Source organism: Lissotriton helveticus, chromosome 11, assembly GCF_964261635.1.
Source record: "Lissotriton helveticus chromosome 11, aLisHel1.1, whole genome shotgun sequence".
In the NCBI taxonomy this organism is placed as follows: domain Eukaryota; kingdom Metazoa; phylum Chordata; class Amphibia; order Caudata; family Salamandridae; genus Lissotriton; species Lissotriton helveticus.
Genome location: NC_136072.1, coordinates 983,813,661 through 983,834,174, shown reverse-complemented (window position 1 = coordinate 983,834,174; position 20,514 = coordinate 983,813,661). Strand labels below are relative to the sequence as shown.

The following is a 20,514-nucleotide window of genomic DNA, read 5'->3' as shown; positions in this document are numbered from 1 at the left end:
ATTGTCGCTGTTATTGATGCAGTCTTGGTTCCTCTTCTCACACCTCAATGGGCGCACCATTTGGCATCTTAGATCAACTGGTTGTTTCGGTGCATCTCTTATGTACATACCCATCAATGGCGCTCTCCTTTTGGCTACTAGGCTGATTCAGCGCTTGAGTGCTTTCAGGGAGAGTAGGATCACCAACCGGTCGCTGGAGTTCGCCATGGCTCCATGTCAGCTGCAGTCGTCCTTTCACTCCTTCCTGAGCTACAGTAGGGGCTACCAGCTGCGTCCTTTCTAGCAAAGCCACCAAGGCTAACAGGCTTCCCAAACTTTTTGCAGACATGGCTCTAAAATGTTCCATAGGAACCAAGGCCAGAGATCTGCCCAGCGCGCTACCTCCCATTAGCCGCAGCCACCAAAGCTCCCTGATAAAGGCAGGGTCAAGTACCAGCTGCCCCCATGGCGAGCCAGAATATCGGACACCACCTGCCCCAATGGTAAACCCTAACAACGGACAAGTTGGTGCTCCAAATTGTCATCAGGGTAATGCCCTTTCACTCCTAGAAACCCAGCTGCCGCTTGCACCGTATTTGGCTGACTGAAGACCACTTCTCCATGCTGCTCCAGGAAGTGCAGGTTCTTTTGACGACAGGAACCATCAAGAGGGTACTGGCATCAGAAGTAGGTCATGGTTACTATTCCTACTACTTTCTGATGCTACCAAAGGGCAGATGCCTCCGTCCTGTCCTAGATCTTAATCCTCTCATTGCCTTCCCAAGGAAGGAGGAATTCAAGATGCTCACCTTTGTCCAGGCCTTGTCTGCCCTTGACCCTGGAGTCTGGATGGTAGTATTGGGCCTGTAGGACACCTATTTCCATATCTCCATTCTGCAGACCTGTTGATGTTACATATGGTTCATGGTGGGTTAGGAGCATTTCCGGTTTGTGGTGCTCCCCTTTGGTCTCACCAGTCCCCCTCGGATGTTAACAAAGGGGATGGCAGTGGTGATAGCACTTCTACGGAGGGCGGGATTACCAGTCTTTCTCTACCTGGATGACAGGCTTCTGAATGTGGGCATGCCAAAGGCAGTCATTACTCATCTTCAGACTACGCCGAACCTTTTGCACTCACTAGGGTTCACTACAACATGCCGAAGTCACACCTGACTCTTTCTCAGAAGCTCCCTTTCATCTGAGCCAGTTCTTATAGAGTACAGTTCCATGCCTATCCTCTGGAATGGTGAATCAACGATATTCGGGCTATCATCCCAAAGGTTCAGCCCCAATCCGGGATTTCAGTAAGACAGACTCCGAGGCTGCTGCCTCTGATAGACACCTGCATTCAGCTGGTAAAAAAAACTGAAAAATCGCTTATGCAGGCTGTGCAGGTACGGTCTGAAGTCCCAGTGGGTGCAGCCCAAGAGGACCTCTCCCACCTGATCCAGATTTTTTGAAGGAGACTAAAAAAGATCTTCAGTGGTGGTTGCTAAACCGAGAATGGATCAGTGGCAAACCCTTCTCCCTTCCCCTCCCAGAGCTGATAGTGGTGACTGATGCATCAATCTGGGCTGGGTGGCCATCTGGGAGATGTGCAGATCAGAGGCCTCTGTTCTCCAGCAGAAACTTGGCACCACATTAATCTTCTGGAGCTGAGGGTGAGTCACTTGGCATTGAAAGTTTTCATGACCTCCTTTACATAAAAGCTGGTCCATGTGTTCACGGACAACCCTACTGCATGTTGAACTGCAGCAGTAAGAGCGGAGTGGGGTTGTGGATCCTGTGCCAGGAGACTCTGGACATGGCTAGAATGTCAGGGCAATTTCCTAGTCATGCAGCACCTGATGGTATCTGTAAATACCAGCACAATCAAACTCCGCCATCGATGCATTGCGGACTGCGAAGGCCTCTGCATCCAGACATGGCTCAAGCTCAGGTCTCTTTCAGGACTGGGGATAGCCATGGCTAGATCTATATGCTACGGCAGAGAACGCGCACTTCTGCACGCTCGAGTTTCCAAATCGGCTCTTGCTCAGAGATGTATTCCTACTAGACTGAAATACAGGACTCCTTTACATCCCCCCCCCCACAATACCTCTCCTCCCCCCAGGTCTGAATAAGATCAGAACTGACCGGGCTTAATTCATCCTCGTGGCTCCAGAATGGGCACGGAGTGTATGTTATCCAGAACTTCTGGACATGAGCAACTGTCCTCCGATCATGTAGCCCGTCTTGCATAATCTCCTGTCATAACAGCATGGCAGGGTCCTGTCCATGAAACTGCACAACCTCCACCTTTTATGCTTGGAGATTGAGCAACGATAGTTGAAGATCTGTGACTTTCCTCCTGAATTCTGTGAGGTAATCTCTGCAGCCAGGCGTCCTTCAATTAAAACTGTATATGCCTTCCGTTGGGCCAGTTTTGTGGATTGGTGTACTAAGAAACACATTGACCCTCTTTCTGCCCCCTTGTTTTATGTGTTGTTGTTTGTTTTGTTTCTAAACTGCAAATGCCTTACTCTGGGCACAGTTAAGGGGTATGTTTCGACCATCCTGAGTTTTTTGCGGTTGCTGGACCAAACTTTCTTGTTTAAATCACCGGTTCTGACACGGTTTTTGATAGAACTTGAAAACACGTTTCTTCCCACACCTTTCGGTTTGTCCCAATGGAATCTTAATTTAGTTTGAACCTATTTGATGTGTTGTCCCTTTGAACCCATTCATAGCTGCCTTCTAAAACTTCTGACTATAAAGACAGTCTTCTTGTTGTCCATCACATTGGCCGGGAGCGTCCGCGAGTTTCACCCTTCATACACCATCTTCTTCCCAGACAAATTGGTTCACTGAATCCTTGCCTCTTATTTGCCAAAGGTGGTGACACCTTTCCACATCGACCAAAACATCACACTGCTGACTTTTTTTACTCCACCACACCGCTCAAAGGTGAAAGGGAGAGTCCACTGTCTGGACCCTAGAAGGGCACTGTCCTTTTATATTGATCGCACCAAAGATCACTAGATGAACCACCAGCCTTTTGTTGGGTTCACTGGACCAAAGAAATGGAAAGCAGTGCTGAAACAGACCATTTTCAGGTGGATTGCACTCTGCATCAGAATCTCCTATATAGGCAACGTGCACGTCAAATCAATCGCAGATAATGCCTACAACACAGAACTGGATGACACCACATACCGGCACGCAGAAGTACTGCTCAATGTTTTCTGGATTCAGTCTGATACCTGGGGAATATTCTCAAGTAAAGATTCTCCAGCTAGATAGTCTCTAGCAGATAAGGCATTACCCAAGATAAGTAATTTATTCTTCACTGTTTTTGGAATATATTCTCCACTTTGAACATCTACCACATTGTTACTTCATTGAGCAGTTATCCAATTAAAATTAAGTCTCTTGCCTCTGTTTGCTTCTCGAGCAAAATACTGGAAATTGGTGCAGTGATATAACTCCAAGCATCATTATTTGCTTCAATACTGCCATCTTCCCAAAAAGTAATGAAACCAGCGTTGTTGAAGTACCAATGATGCCCCAAACGCTCTGTAAAAGGCGAAGCATGTCTGCAAGGTCTAATTCACCTGTCATTGGCATTTAGCCGTGTTTCTACACATGCCCTTTTTTCTATCCTAGTATCACAAATGAGCACCCACCATCCCATCCTAAAAATGTTATCTCATTTCAAAGAGAAAGCCATGCATATAGATTGAGATCTAAATTACCCCCTTTGTCTTTTGTGACATTATGCGTTATTCAGGACATTTGTTCTTTTAAGCAGTGAATTTCAGTTCATGCTTGTAAACTAGGATACTTATGCTTACTAAAACGAAATTACCAAACCATTAGTTCACACAGAAAACACACCTCTGTGTCTAAACGTCGACAGCTGATAACATGCCTCTTCTTAATGGAAACCTGATTTTCCACCATTATTTTGAAACTGAACCCATGAAAAATGGAGTTTGCACTCTTTTCCTTTGATTTCTCCAAATGCCATATCCACAGGCCTTGGATAAGAATTCAGAATGCTTGAGTTCCAAAAGATGTACTCAGAATGAATAAGGAAACTATCCTTATAGATTTACGCACCAACCAGCTCCTGATGTCACTCAGATTCTCTCCTTCTATCCTTCAGTTAGTATTTAAGCAAAAATTATGAGACTAGTTGTAGTGTTATTACAGTTTCTGTAATGATTGTGCTGCACGTTAGCAAATTGGGTTAGGACCACACAATGGAAATATTCTAGATTCATGAAAAAATAAATCAAATGTTCAAAATTATCTCCCTTCCTTAAGACGTTTGTTTCTATTTTTCATATGGCAATCATTGCTTCTTCCAGGTTTCCTAACTCCGCTGATCTGTGTAATCCCAGAGGCAATGTGTAAAGTATATATGCAACCCTTCAAACCGTAATAAAGCAAAAACACAAAACAAGAGCAATCCCACGCTAGTTTAGAAAAATGGAGTAATTTGTAATAAATAAAACAACCAAACATCAAAAAACAATCAGTAAAACCAGACCTATGCAAGTTAAAAGATTTCAGTGAAAATAGTGCCAAAAAGTGCAAAGCACCAACTGTGGATACTTGGTCGCACGGGTGACGGGACCAGGCAAAAGTCACAGGTTCAGGCCAACCGCGTTGGAGTTTAGGCTGGCTACAGGGGCCCAGTTAGGCCCGCTGAACAAGAGTGACTTAAATTCTGGTTGCAAAACATTGTGAGGTCATTGCTCTAGGATGTGTCACGCAGAAGAGGCAATGTGAAGTCCTGGTCAGAAATGCATCGCGCAGCATCGGTTCCTTGGAGATGCGAGGCAGCAATGCAAAGTCCTGCGTCGCAGTCAAGGAGGCCTTTGACGAGGGAAGCATGCTATGTGAAGCTGCAGCAGCTTGGTACATCCAGGAGTTCAGCCCAAACAAACCATAGGAATTGGAATGGAGCGAATTCAACATGCCACAACACTTTCAAAGGGGCCTGCAGATCTCATAAACCATCCCCACTGTGAAGTCAAGCTACTAATCAACCTTGCTAAAGATGGAATCCAGGATCATGCCACCCCGCTCTTAGTAAATATTCTCTGATTGTGCATCCAATTTTTAAATACCTATCTGTAGTTAAAAGGCTACATACATATATATATATATATTCACACACATTCAGAAATGTGATATTCTGACAGAAAATAAATCCAGCTGTAACCATTTGAAGCATCTACTGATCCTATGAGTGTCAAAGCCAGAAAAGGAGCACACAAGCATTCTCTTTCACCCACCGCCGTGTATGACATTCTTTCTGCCTGAGCAGCCTCACATTGCACCTTCAGATACGAAATCAGTACCCTCCTATTTCAGGGCCTCTCACTGCCCTCTGACTCTGGCCCTTAAAAAAATACAGCAACAGTTGTAATTTTGTGCACTTGGGATGTAACATCTCTAATGTAAAATGTAACATGTAAAACTGTTAGGTCATCCTCCTTCCATAAACTTCATATTTGTATTTTTCTCTTTTTGAAAATGGCTTGCCTACGTAACCTTGTGATGACCATGTATTGCCAAGCTCTATGTAAAGCTCAAATGACAAGTATGTTGAAATGTATTGGTGTATTGATACACTTCATAAACTCGCAAATTGCTGCATAAACTCTTAAAATATGTTTTGTTCAATTTTAAGTTGAAAAATACATTACTAGATTTATTTTTAAACTTGTGTTCTTACCTTTTCCTGTCTGTTTAGCAAGAAGTGTTGGACTTGTATACCATAAATTTGCATCGAATTGAGAAAGATGTTCAGCGATGTGACAGAAACTATTGGTATTTCACTCCTGCCAATCTAGAGAAGCTACGTAACATCATGTGCAGGTACATTGTAACAGCTAGTATCATATGGGGACTGTGTGTGTTCAAGGAATTTGTGCTCATTGCATAGCATTTACTTCAAGAATTGCTAGGTAACCTTTAATAATTGAGTTACCCAAGGGTCATTCTTAAGTGATAAGATGTGATACTGAGAATTTTTACAAAGTGAAATCTGGACTTTTTTATTTTCTCAGTGACCAAGTGTAGACCAAATGGACTTTTGATTGTAACAGAAACTGCTTGCCTGGTCGGCATTTGGAGCCAATTATAAGGCACAACTACCAGCATTTCCATTCGGTCAGAGTTATACTTTAACCAGTTTTGTTTCTCTCATGGTGCATTCTCAGGAAGCACAAATAATACATCTGTTGTATTTGTGTTCAGTGTATAGGACTGGAAATATTCTGGAAATCCATACACTTTGAAATGTACTTAAGCATCAGGATCCCTATACAAACCGTCATGGCTAAGACTATCTAGTCCTAGAGATTACTGAATGAGTTGGCATAATAGGCAAAGAATCAGTACCTTGTAATAAGCGTTCAGATGGGGGCTACTGTTTCTAGGACGTCGAAGTAAATGGCTCTTATAGTACAACAATAAAAACAATAGCTTGTTCCTATATACAAAGGATGATTTGTAGGATACTGTGTTTTTGATCCTCAGAAGATGCAATTGCAATGTTCTTGACATATTGTTCAAGGTTCAGTCTGTGAAGCCCAAGGGATGTGTGATATTAGGGATTGTAACATTTCTATTGATACTTTTGAATACTAACATGCATGTATTACAACATGTAAACCTTCCAGCTGTGACTCCACTCGATTCCCCCTCATCGGTATATCCGTACAGTTATCATGAACCTGCCCCTCTCAGGGTATCTGCCACTCACCACAGTTTCCTCTTGTGTAGTCTCTTTTTGTACTTCCAGTGTACTCATTTTCAAGAAGACCCATCCTTTCCCAAACTCATGGATGTACCTTGTTAGCGACGCCTTCTTCCATGGAAATATTTGTGTAAGGCTTGTGTGTGCCTCTGTGTCGAATAGTCCCGTAAGGTGTAGCAGTCGTGGACCACTAAAGCTCATCGATTGTCCTACCTCTTCAAATGTCGTAACTATGGCTCCCCAGAACTCCAAGTCTTCAGCCACTTTCTCATGTCTGTCTTCTGGAGAACCTGATATGTTCCCCTTTGACTAGTGTTCACTCAACAGTATCTTTTACCCATTTACTGACCTCTGGTCCCAGGCCACCCCTTGGCAACTCCCTATTGTTCTTGGAGAAAGGCAAGCTGGAAAAATGTATAAATGTGATAGAGACTTCTAGCTGTAGATTCCTTACCTATGAATTCCCCAGGCATCAGGCTAAATCTGAAAACTTATGTGTGAGCAGTACCCCTGCACACCATGTAGTGGCTCTATTCTGCTCCGCATGACATCTGTGTTGTTAGCATCAGTTATGACATCGTGGTCACCTATATAGGTGCCACCCAGGTGCATGGACATCAGTTATTTTCTTTCGGTGCCAGTTAAGCGCTGATCCAGGGAAAAGCTACCCTCTTTCTCTTTTTGACAGTGTTTTTTAACTTTTTGTCGAATAAAATTGTTTCTGATTCGCGGTATGTCTTCTAGAGGTCAGGGTTTATATTGTGTGGCGCCTGGGAATTGGCCATGTCGGTAACCAACCTCCACCTCGTGTGTCTCTGGTGTTAACCACGACATGAAGTCATGCTCGGACTGTCGGGCCATGGCTCCGAAGGCCTTGTGGGAGCGAGCTTTGAAGCTCCTTTCAGCCCAGCAGTCGAAACCGGCCAGTGAGACTCCGCAGAGATCCCAGTCCTGTTCGAAGAAGAGGTGGTCGCGGAACCGCTCCCAGGGTCCCAAGTCCTCTTGCTCCCACTCAAGGTCTTCGGAACACTTGAGAAAGAGGCAAAAGAAAAAGAATTCCAAGCAGACTTAATGTTCACGTCAGCTGTCGTCCATCAGTGAACAAGGTAAGGCGCACCAACGCTCTAGGCATGGTTCTGCGGAGCCAGAGCCAGGGTCGACTTCACGCCTCCCCCTGTTTCCGGGAACCGAAGCGACACCCGCTCAGATAAAAGAATTTTACGTGTCCATGCGTCACATATTTGAGCTGGCTGACCCCTCTAGTGAGCCTTTGAACCCTGCAGGGTCGAAGGGGGCCTCATCTGATTATACGTTGTCGGCTCTGGCCATGGTGCCTGTGGTGCCTCATGGATCCAGTTCCGGATCCGGGTCAATGCCGGCCGTACCAACGCGACCTTCCCCAGCGTCAGACCCAAAGTCTGTGCCTTCAGCGCCGCCCGCTCCAACCCCATCCTTATTCCTGACTATTCAGAGTTGGATCGACGTCGCTCACCTCGACTCTGGCAGAACCCGGAGGTTCTATATTGTCGCCTGCAAATCTTGAGGAAGACTCAGGCATGGGAGAGGATTGGGGGGGGTCTATGGACCCTTTAGAATCAAATAGACGTTTCAGTGGAAAAGGACTGGTATGAGGAACTTGGGGAAGCCAGTGGACTGGGCACATCCCCAGATATTGGCATCCTCTCTCCACCGACTGTAGCTACGGAGGATGGGGCTTCTTATACCATGGCGGTAAGTATGGCAGGAGAGGTCCTTGTACTGGAGCCGCCCTCCGTGCAGGACTATTCTCTTGACTGAAGTGCTCCAGCCTGGGGCTTCCTTCTCTGAACCCCTTTTCCCTTTAATGAAGCACTGACAGATGTCCTCCTACGCACTTGCTCCGACCTAGCACAGGGGCTCCTCTGAACTGGACAATTGCCGCCACCATTGCCAGGCTCCGGGTGATCCAAGGCTCCTCAGCCAACACCCCACCCCTGAAAGCTTGGTGGTGCAGGCTTCGACATCCCATGGCACGTTCCATTCCGATCCTCCGAATAGGGAATCCCAAAGGCTGGACACACTTGGGAAGAAGATATTTTCTTCTGCAAGCCTTTCATTGTGGTCGGTGAATACCGCATGCTTATTGGACCGTTTCTCCCACGCCCTTTGGGAAACGGTTGCACAACTGCTGCCACAGGTCCCGGAGGAGGCCTGGGCTGTACTCTCACAGGCGGTGAAGGTTGGAAGACATGCTGCAAAATTCACCATTAGGTGTGGCCTAGACATGACTGACTCGCTGGTCAGAGCAGTTTCGTCAACGGTGATGCCTGGCTACGAATATCAGACTCCTCGGGTGATGTCCAGGCTAATCTCATGGACCTGCCCTTTCACGGATCTGGTCTCTTAGGTGAGAAAGCATACTCGGCATTGGAACACTTCAAGAATTCTCGTGCTACGGCCAGATCCTTGGGCCTTTCAGTAACACCTCGTGGCCAGTTTAGCTTTCGCCCCTTTCATGGCACTGGAAGGGATTTTCAGCTGTGTCAACCATATCCTGCCACAGTCCTGTGCAGGCTTCCCAAGATGTGCAAGGATGTAGAAGCAGCTCATTCCGACCTTGGCAATAAGGCAGAAGTCGTCTGCCACCAAGCCCTCTGCAGCTGCAGCCTCCAAGCAGTCCTAGTTTGAGTCTGAAAGACAATTCCACTCCAGTTGGAGAGAGAATTCACCACCATCTCCTCCACTTTATGTCCATAGCATCGTACAAATGGATCTTGCAGATTATTCAGAAGGGCTATTCTCTGCCTTCCCCTTCTTTTCCTCCTTCTATTCAGCCAATTCAAGAACGGCAGGTGGAGGATCATCTATCTTTACTCCGAGAGGAAGTTATTGCTCTCCTGGCCAAGGAAGCTATAGAGAGGGTTCTGGTTTCAGAAGTAGGCAGTGGTTGCTTTTCCTGCTACTTTCTGATTCTGGAAAAGAACAAAGGGTTATATACACCTGCCATTGGAAACATTTTGTAAAATATTGTTCAGAATGGTCCATTGACCATCTTTCTGCCTCTTTATCTACTATCCTTCTTTTCATTTTTATCCACCAGGACTCTGCAGTGTTAACTCTCAAGGGTTATCTTTCTGCTCTGTCCACTTTCTGGCAGCTGCCAGACCAGCCCTCCTTGTTTCACTCCCTTATTGTAAATAGATTCTTATAAGGGCTTGTACATATGTTTCTACCTACGCCCTTTGTCATGCCGCAGTGGGACCTTTATTTGGTTCTCACATTTCTTACGTGTGCTCCTTTTGATTATTTGAATAGTTGTCCCCTCCGGCTGCTTACCATCAGGACAGCTTTTCTGGTGACAATAACATCTGCCTGGAGGGTGAGTGAGTTGCAGGCATTGTCATGCAAGCCTGCCTAAATGATGACCTTTGGGGATAAGGTGGTGCTTCGCACCCGGGCTTCATTCTTGCCAAAAGTGGTGACACAATTCCATCTGGGTCAGTCAATCATACTGCCCACCTTTTTTGCACCCTGCATCCCTCTGAGGAAGAGGAGCGTCTCCACCGTCTGAACCCAAAAAGAGCATTGTCATTCTTCCTTGACCGCACAAAAGAGTTCTGGGTGAACGACCAGCTCTTTGTGGGTTGCTTGGTAGCTAAAGAAGATCGGGCAGTGCAAAAATTGACAATTTCTCGCTGGGTTTTCTCTGCATTAACATCTGCTATGCTCTGGCTGAGAAACAGCCCCTGAGGGCTTACAAGCTCATTCCACCAAGGGTAGACTGTGATCATGTCCCAGGTGTCCCAGTCCTGGACATCTGCCAGGCAGCAACATGGGCATCTTTGCACATGTTTGCCAAGAATTACTATCTGGACAGTCAGGTCCGTAGGCACAGGCATTTTGCCCATTCTGTCCTGCAGGACTTAGTGTAAGAAATCTGTCAGCGGCCTACTACCAGGATGGTATGGCTTGGGTATTTATTCAAAAGGAAAGGAATCTGCAGCTAGATGTCTATCAGATAAACAAGTTACTTACCTTTGATAACGTATTATCTGGTAGAGAAAATACCTAGCAGCAGATTCCTTACAGACCCACCCATGCCTCCCCGCTCTGCGGACCCATTTGTTAAGGCTAGGGTTGCTCTCTTTTTCAGGGCCCTAGTTATGACACACACTCTAGTCAGTCACTTCATGGCTCTGCGCTTCTGGCGTGGAAAAGTGAAAAGTGTTGACGTCCGCGTGCCTGGGTGGCTCCTAGATAGGTGACCGCACATCATAACCAACGCTAACTTACCTGATGACGTCCCGCGGAGACGCATTGAGCAACTCGACGGCGCAAAGGGGCACTGCTCACACAAAAGTTTCTGGATCCAGCCTGATGCCTGGGACATTCAAAGGCAAGGAATCTGCAGCTAGATATTGTCTCTACCAGATAATGCGTTACCGAAGGTAAGTAACTTGTTTTTAATTTTCCTGTCTTTTGTGCGATTAACTATGCCCAGAAGGCACTGGGCAGGTGAGAGGTTGATAGTCAAACCAAGTTGCTCCCTCAATCCGTTCCACCAGCACCCACCAGTACGTCAAAACCTTGTGGCATTGCCACACTAAGTGCAGGAATATGGCATTGTACTGCCCGCAGCGGGGGCAAGCTGTAGAACAGCCCACTTATATCTTGTGTAGTTTGACTGGTGTGAGGTATGTACTGTGTACACTTTTGAAATGCTGTAGCTTAAGTCTTGCATTTTCTGAGGCATTTTTAACCAATGTACTGGTCATTTTCCAGTCATTATCCTTAAGGTGTTCACCCAGCTCGTCTCCCCAGTGCCATGCGGGCTGTAATCTGTCTTTTGGGCATGTCCCGCTTATGAGGCTTGTACATCCAGGACATCAAGTGTTCCACCACCCCCATAGTCAAAACGACCTGGAGGACCTCAGAGTGTGGTGGTGCCGCTGGGAAGACCCTTCAAATTTTTGGGCGATTTACACAATTTTGGCATCATGTAGAAACTGGTTGAATGATGTGAGGGGATACCCCACTGCTAGAACTACTTATGAGGACATTGTTTGCATACAGGGACAGTACATGGGAAGTGTGACGCACTCAAATTCTCCAGTGTCCCATGACCTGCCAGAGTTTAGTGGGCAGCGGTTTCAGTGCCAACACAAACAGTAGTGGGCAACACTGCCTAATGCTTCGCTGCACCTCTAATATCTCTGACACCTCTTTGCCGGTCCGCATTCTTGCAACGGAATTCGTATACAATCATTTAACCCAGGAGCGGAAGGTCGGGCTGAGGCCCATTCACCGCAACACTGCCTCTAGATAGGTCCAATCCAATCTGTCTTGGCTATGTCCAGTGATGCCAAGACCATTTCTTTGTCCATGTCATGAACTGAATGCATTAGATGCCTCAGATTCTGGGCCACGCTTCTCCCAGTTATGAACCCACACTGATCGTTGTGCACCAGCACTACCCGTCTAAGCTGTAATTCCAATACTTTACATAGGACCCTGACATCACAATGAATTGTAGTCAGTGGTCGATGGGAGGTAACATGCATTGGATCTTCCACCCGGCTTTGGGATCGTACACATAGGTCCCTCCCTAATCGGGAGGTCAGCAGCCCCTGGGCACGGGTCTCCTCAAAAACCTCTGATAATTTTTCCTTTAGGAAGTGTTTGAATGTTTGGAAAACATCTAGTGGAAATCCGTCAATACCTGGAGCTTTATTAGAAGACAATGTCTCCAGGCCCTCCCACACTTCCTCCTTTGTGATGTTTGCCTCCTATTCATCCTGGAGGACCTCCGGCAACCTCAGGAACTCCACCTCTCCCAACTAGGAGGCTACAGTCTCCAGGTCAGCCGGATCTTCAGTTCAGTATACCTTTCTCGGATCATTTCTGAATGTACGATTAATGGCCCTCTACCATTCATGTGCCCTAAAACCATGACCGGCGCTTTTCAGAACCCAAGCCAGTAACCTGCCAGGTTTATCCACCTCCCTGTAGAGACATTGCCTATTGTCAGCTTGTGGAGTCTGCCCATCAGCTATCCCAGGGACCAATGAGCATTTTTTATTTTCACTCCTATTGTCTCACTTCCCACTTCCCTCCTCTGTAAACCTGCAAGCAGAGATTCCTGTATGATCATATCTGCCTGCAGGTGTTGCCTAGCTCATTTTCCCTTTCCCAGGCATGCCCTGTGCCACTGCCATCGCTTCCCACTCAGCCCCCTCCTGTCAGTAATGTCCCAGTTGGTCGTGAGATCCGCTTCTAGCTGTTCGCTGAGGTCCCCCCGACATTTGAGACCTTGCAGCACCCACTGTGGCAGCAACCATGTGGAAGGCCACGACCTCTGCTGCCCCAATCAAAGGTTACTGCTGGTGAGGAGTGGTCCAACAAGTACCTCACCAGGTATTGGGCTCTCCGAATTCAAGTCTGGCAGTCCCCCATTGCTAGTACCTGGTCTAACCTGCTATAGATGTGATGTGCCACAGAGTACCATAAGTATTCCTTGCTTAATGGTGAATTTCTCGCCATATGTCAGCACTGACTATATTGTCTCAAGGCTGATGTCATATGTGGTTTTTTGTTTTGTTTCGGGGAATATGTATTGCGTTGTCCATCCAAGATAAAGTTGAATTCTTCTGTCCATAGTATCACAATATCGAGGCAGCCTGTCATAAGATCCTGTAGTTCAAGAAAATAGTCCCCATCATCTGTTAGTGCATAAACATTCAGGATGCCTAATTCTACCACATCTAGAGTCCCTGGGTAGGAGAATATACCTATACTCAATGTCTGCTTGAAAGGCACCCCAGGGGCTACCTACACCGATACTTGCAAGACAGGAGGGTTACAAGAAGCATTGACACTCCCTGGAGGCATTGCTACAATGTCATTCTCATCTGTTATTTGAACAACCACCCCCTCTCCTGTAGCGGCTGGATACAAACGTTCCATGCGTAACAGTCTGTTCTCAATAGTATTGAGTCTTTCATGCAGGGGGCCGCAAGTCTCTAAAAAGATGTTTTCCATTTTAACCCAGAACTCCTCTCCTTTTTCATTGGGTAATGGGGCATTAATAGCTGAAAAGGTCATGGGCATTTGTTCAATTCACTGATCAATAACTGGACTCTCTGTGACCGTAGGCATTTGGCCATCTCCACCATTGTTGCATTTCTGGATTTTAGCTTTTCTCTTGTTCAGCGGGGCACCCCCTCGCTTCCTTTTGGCCACTGCTACCACAGCTTCTGCACCCCTCCTAGAGCTGGTTGCAGATCGAGTTTGTAGTTTCCTGGAAGACGGACCCAGAGGATCGTTCCTATTGGCCGAACCCAGGGCAGGTGAGACAACAGGTAAGGCAACAGATGATACAGTATCCACCCTGACTGAAGAACCCGGGGGTCTGTTTTCTACTGGGATCTGGTGTAGACCCTCTGTGCCTGCCCCCCTTGCAGTTGTACCAGGAAAGTCTTGCCGATTTGGCGATGGTACCTGCGCCAAGCGTCCCAGAGACGACCGTTTATCAAAATTGGGGTCCAGGGATAGTTTTTTTTCCGTGATATCAATTTGATGGGCCAGCATGGATGATGCCCTGATAAGGAATTGGTCCAGCGTTCCTATAAACGACCCCCCTGGGATCGACTTTCTTCCCTTTCCCACACTTAAGGTCGCCATTACGAGAGTTCAATACAACAATGGCTACTTAAAGTGCCCAAGGTAGATCTAGCACTATGGAGCCCCGTCTACGGGAGATATCACAAAGTCTTTGGACTAACCCTGTCCGATGCCGTGGAATGCAGGCAAAAGAGGGTGGCCCCGTCCCGACCTCGCTCGTCCTCGAACGTGCTCAAACGGGCTCGCCCTTGGCCCGGGCTTCGCCCGCGCGCGTCCCGTGACGCGGGAGCCCTGTAAGTCTTTTAAGCGCCTCCTGGCGCTAACTGCGTGATTGCGGCGTTCGCGCCGCAGGTGCTGCCGGGAGTTGTGGTCCCGGGTCCCGAGTATGGCGGCAGCAGCGTCGATAGACCGCTGCACTCAGGGCAGTGATGGCGTGGTTTCGTCGAGGTCCTCCAACAGGTGAAAACAGGGCTCCACCGATACTCCCCTAGCGGAGGCCAAGTAAGTAGATGAGTAGCGTTGCCCTTCCATTTCTTTTTTATTTCTCAGCTTCTCCATCAATCAGATGCGTCTCCTGGAGAAATGTTGTGTCAGTCTTGGAAGGTCACTACCCTGTGTTGCTTCACATATGTGCTCAATCCACAGACATTCCATGTAAGAAAATTATAATTAACCTGCGTCATAAATTTGATTTAGTCAAATGCGTTTGGTGTTGAGCCCATCTCAAACCCCTCCTTCTGAGTCTCACCCCCTCTCACCACAGTTCACCGCAGCTGTTTAGGCCAACGTACAACCAACCTCACTCCTCTCCCTGAGCAAATACTTACAGGCATTATAACAATTGGTCTGCCCAATACCCCCACTTCCCCTAATCAGTGATCAAAGGTAACTCTCACTGTGCTGAGATAAATTCTCAATGCTAAAGAAAATACGTGGAAAGGAGACCTGCAGCCACTGCCTCAAATCCAGGACTGGCCGAGACTTTGTGGGGCAAGCTCCATTAGCTATCCGGTGTAGTCTCTAGTGTATTCATGTTACAGTAATTATATCAGCATGCATATCAAATGCCAGAAAGTTCAGCCATCCCCTTGTCTTCTGTGATCATACCTCCTTCTCTTTCCCACATAGTGCTTGCTGGACCCTGGCTCAGGGGGAACCACTCTCCGGTGCTTCATCTCCAGATCATCCCTCTGGACTATTATGCACTGTGTTTGCCCCATCCTTCTGTCAGGTGACCATGAGGGGCTCTAGGCTTCCTTTTGTCAGTTCCTCCACCTTGCTCCCTGTTGCGATGCGTTCAACCAGTTCCACATCCTGCACCAGGAATTCCTCCCGAAGCTCCAGCCATGACTACACTTTCTCTGGGCGCTCAGAAAATGTGGGTTTCCTTGTGCTCCCACACGCAACCTGGCTAGGTATAGGAACATGCATGGTAAATTCATGGCCCTGAGTTTTTGCTTCACATCAAGGAATGTCTTCGTCTGAACTTTCCTAGTGTAATCCAGAAAGATGGCGATCTTGTGGTTTTCATGATGTACACCTCTGGTCAGCTAAGCGGCCTTAAGGATAGTTGCAGGATGCTTATCGATTGTTCCTCTGTCTTCACCTTATCCGCCACCTTAAATCCATACAAAGCAGGTTGACCTTAATTTAGACCGAATCAATCTTGCCCTCCAGTACTTTCCTGAAGCTCTGTATGGCTGTCATCCGTTCCGCCCTTGTTGGGTCGTCCAGTGGGACTCCTGTATTATCCAGCACTCTCCCGGCAGGCAGTTCTCATACTGACGCCCTGCATGAAGTTTGTGATTGTGCTTCCTCATGTTCGGGGACACTGCCAGCCACCAGTCCCATCTGTCAGTGCTCAGGCCTCCCTCAGAGGCTAACAACGTCCCTCTGGCCCGGTTTGAGAGGGTTACACACTCCTGGGATAAATCTCCTCATCTCCCATACCTTTTGGTACATGGGGCCACTTCTACTGCAAGCTTTCTCCACACAGCCCTCTCGCTGTCGATTTACCTCAGCTGGCAACCCCAATGGTGTCCAGGACTTCGTGGCCTGGTTTCTGCCACTATTCAGAAACGATCACCAAGTGGCACATTCTCCCGGCAAAGGGGCTGGCTTCTCAGTTTCTGCGTCCTCCCCGGTCCTCTTCGGGGGTCAAATAATGTGAAGGGAGTGGGGTACCAGTGAGGGGGGAGCTAACCCCTCTCTCTCCCAAAGTACATCCAGCAGGGGGATTTTCTGCGCCCTAGGCCCAGATGCCGTGTCCCTGTGCCCTCAATGGTGGCCCCACCTCATAGGCCACGTTCACGGCAGGCCGCCCGGCCAACTCCTGGTGCTTTCCAAAAAGGGGCCACATGCCCCTTAGTCTGCTGGGGAGGAGGGGGCGCTGAAAAGCCTGCACCAGGGGTTCAGCAGACACTCTTGGCCCACTGCTCGCGTTCTGTGGCTCCCCAGTGAAGGAGCCCTGTCCAAGAGGGCTGGCGTTGTCAAGCAGCAGGCACAGTCTCTGCCACTGTACCTCCACTCGTCTGGAAGAAGGGAGGGACCATCCCAATCCCTGCCCTCTCCCTCTGCCAACGAAGGGGGAGGCGTCTCACTTCCAGCCATGATCACCGCATCCGCCCTCCCAGTTCGCTGTCTGGCAGTTGTGCGCCAAGGTCACTGGGCGACTGTCCTCCCTGCATTTATGGCGCCCCGGTGTCGAAAAACACAAGAGGGCCCAGCTTTCAGCTAGTTCCTTTTTGCCCCACGGGCTACCAGTTCAGTGGTCCTTTGGTAATGAGTGATGTTTGTGGTATTTCGGGCAGAATTCTGCAGGATTTTACTTTAGGGCGCAGAGTTCATTAGATGTGTGTCCGCTCAGCCATCTTGCTTAGCTACGCCCCATGGTGATATTAAAGTTACAAAAATGATCCCATGTGATGGGAGGGAGATTTGTCAGGCAATGCTGTGTGGGAAATTTGGTGCTCTGTATGGGGTTTAAGACAACAGAAAGCATTTAGTTTTCTTCATGTTAGGTTACATGTTGGGTGGTGTCTGACACTCATTTCTATTTTTACTTTACACATTGTTAGCCCTGGGTGACATTTTGGTTAAATGTCTCTGTGAAATACTGTTGTACGTCATTGGGGCAATGTTTATACCCATGATTTCTATTGGAAAGTCAGTGGATTTACTTTATAGACAAGAGGCATACGGAAGAGGGTTAACGCCTTTGAGAACTCCATTTGACATTGGAATTAGTGAGATTTTGTAATGAGCAATTATAATCAGTTGGGCTTTATTTTGGATGAATGGCAAGAAGCAGTTGAGTATTCAAGGGAGAATCTTTTTGGAGCCTCTTTTTTGGGAGATTTCTCTCAAGGTTTAGACCATTGTAAAACTAATGAGGATGGCTGTGCTGTTTTTTTTTCTTGAAGATATGAGAGATGTCTTCTTCCACATGTTGGTCAGGGTGTGCTGGGCTGTTAGTACGTGGTGCGAGTATTTACATTAGTGTTCTACACATCACGATTCATTGGCGCTTTAGTGATTAGTTCAGTTTATCCAAGTTGATGGTTTTTTTTTATATTCCTATGAAATGTTCCTCTTTGAGTGTTTCTTTTAGTATTTGTGTATTGGCAAACTGTCAGAATCAAATCTGTAGGTTAGGGGTTGTCATTTCTAAGTGTTAGTATTGAGTATTTCACAGTTATTGGTTTGGTTCAATGTTTGGTGAGATATTTGATGTCCTGTTAAAGAATAACTGTATTTCCTTAATGATAATAGGGCGGCCATAGCCCCTAGGTGCATGCCTTGCATGAACAAATCCTAATATATGTTGGACAGGAAATAAAGTGTTAATAACATAAAACAAATTTCTCTAGATCTCAGAAAGATGATGCTGCCTTACATATATGCAAGCTCTTCAACGAGACTTCGCATCTATAGGGGAGCTCTACAATGGATACATTGAGGGCCAGATGTAGGTCACCGAATACCGGTCGGTAACGGCCGATTTCGGCCGTTACTGACCGGCATTTGGCTTTTGACATGTGGGTGGGTCTGAATTTACAGAATCGGTATTTTTACCGATTCGGTAAATTTACCACTTCGGTATTTTACCGAATCGGTAAATATACCCATTCTGTAAATCCATATGTAGGTGACACTCCTAGGAGTGCCACAGGCCCTTAAGAGTCGGTATTTTACCACCCAATCCTATTGGGTGGTAAAATACCGAATTCTGGTGTGCATGCACATCGGTGCATGCACACCTGTGCCATGTGACACACAGACATGCCCTTAGGGCATGTATGTGTGCCACATGGCTCACATGCCTGTACTTGGGGTGCTAGAGGGTGTCAAAGTGACACACCCTGCACCCTTGCAGGATTCGGTATTTACCGAATCTGTAAATACCGAATCGGTATTTCACATTGATTCCTATGGGCTTCAAGGCCCGTAGGAATCATTGTGAAATACCGAATCGGTATTTACAGATTCGGTAAATACCGACTCTTACAGAATCTGTAATTTTTTACCTACATCTGCCTCCTTCCTATTTACCGACTCTTAAATACCGATTCGGTAGGAGTCGGTATTTAGGAGTCGGTAAACAGGAATTACCTACATCTGGCCCTGAGTGTGCAAACAGCTATCTGATGGCCTGGATAGGTGTCAAAAACAAACTCAGAAGCTCTTAATTTGATTCCACCTTAGTTTTAGAGATTGAGTGTTGAAAAGCATGTTGCATTGTAAAATCATATATTGAAAGTCCTATATTAAAATACATTTTTGGCTATCCATGATGAGGTGTTTGGCACTTATGTGCACTATTTGAGGCGGTTATTCCTTTTATATCAGTCATGACGCCATTAGATTTTGTAAAATGAAAATGGCGCCAGACACTTCTCGAGCAGTTGAATATAAACAAACTGGAAAAAACAATACATTAGTGCATTCCATTTTTTGAAGTATGTAAATTCCTAAATTATCCGAAAAGTGTGGCAATGGTGGGGTGAGCCGGGGGGGGGGGGGGTCGGTTATCTTGCTTATATAATTGTACCATCTCTGCTTGGACTACATTTCTAATTTAGCTCTGACTTTTTCAGAAAAGCTGTACTCTCAATACCACCCACAATTCTCACATACATTTGTTAAAAATACATACATCCTCATGAGGCAGTCATCAAATATTCCGCTATGTTCATGGTGTATCATGCAAGCCTGACTTTTTCCATAGCTGTTGAGGATTCATTCTTCACAAAAAACATTTTGAGAAAGGAATGCACAATTCTCCTGTAAAATATCAATAAAGCCATTGCTGATACAGGACATTAAGAAAACACTCAGGGTGCACCTGCCTTACCTCACACCCTTTATGCATCCAGCCCAGAAGCTGCTGCCACAGGAGTAAGTAGGGAGTGGTTATAAAATGTATTGTTTCTGTGTGGAACTACAGATAAGGGTTTGGCTTGGACCAGCACTTCTTTCAATAAAGCTGCTTGATTGATAGGAATGAGAAATGTGTTGTTTCTGTTGGTACAATTTTGTCCTCAGACTAAACTCGTTCATGCAATGTCTTGTGGTCTTATTGTGTCTTCAAATGTACTGTTTTGATTATTTAGCCGATATGCAGTGTGAGGTGCTTTGGAGTTACTGGAGACAGTGTGTTGCTACAATTTTGCATCTGATCTGAGATGCTGACCATAGATAACTAGATACATCTGATTTGAGATTTCTACTCACAAGCGTCTCCATAGATTTAAGAGATGGGTTTGTTGCTATAGGTTTAAGTTGTTAGGAATTAATTAGAATGAGTAATGGTCTCAGGTCTTTGGTTCTAGCAGGTAGCCATTAACCAGAGCAGCTAGATTGTATTTCTATGAGCCATTGATCAATTGAGGGGGCAGGGAGGGAAGGCGGGGGGAGGGGGTATCCCGATGTGTGTCGCTCCATATACTATGCAGACCTACATGATCGATGTCACTGGGATTTCTGGGGGCTTTTAGCCAGTTCTCTAGTAGGCCAAGAAGGTCACAATATGCTGGCAGAAATTGTATGCAAATGTGGATACTCTGTTGGAGTATCAATTTGTACAGAGAATTATTATAAGCTGAAGAATATTTGAAATTGTTAAGTAGAGCTGAAGGGTTGTGCTCCAGGAGTAGACATACATTGACTGATCAATAAAGGAT

General features: G+C 46.5%; 1 protein-coding gene across 2 annotated transcripts in view; it reads left to right on the top strand.

Moving 5' to 3' along the window:
* Positions 1–20,514, top strand: part of SGSM1 (small G protein signaling modulator 1) — a 1,153,128-nt gene that overhangs the window by 1,048,486 nt on the left and 84,128 nt on the right. For both annotated transcript variants that reach the window (XM_078667338.1, XM_078667339.1), the window contains one exon: positions 5,726–5,850. In XM_078667338.1, coding sequence (XP_078523464.1) covers positions 5,726–5,850 — 125 coding nt within the window. The remainder of the gene's footprint in view (positions 1–5,725; positions 5,851–20,514) is intronic.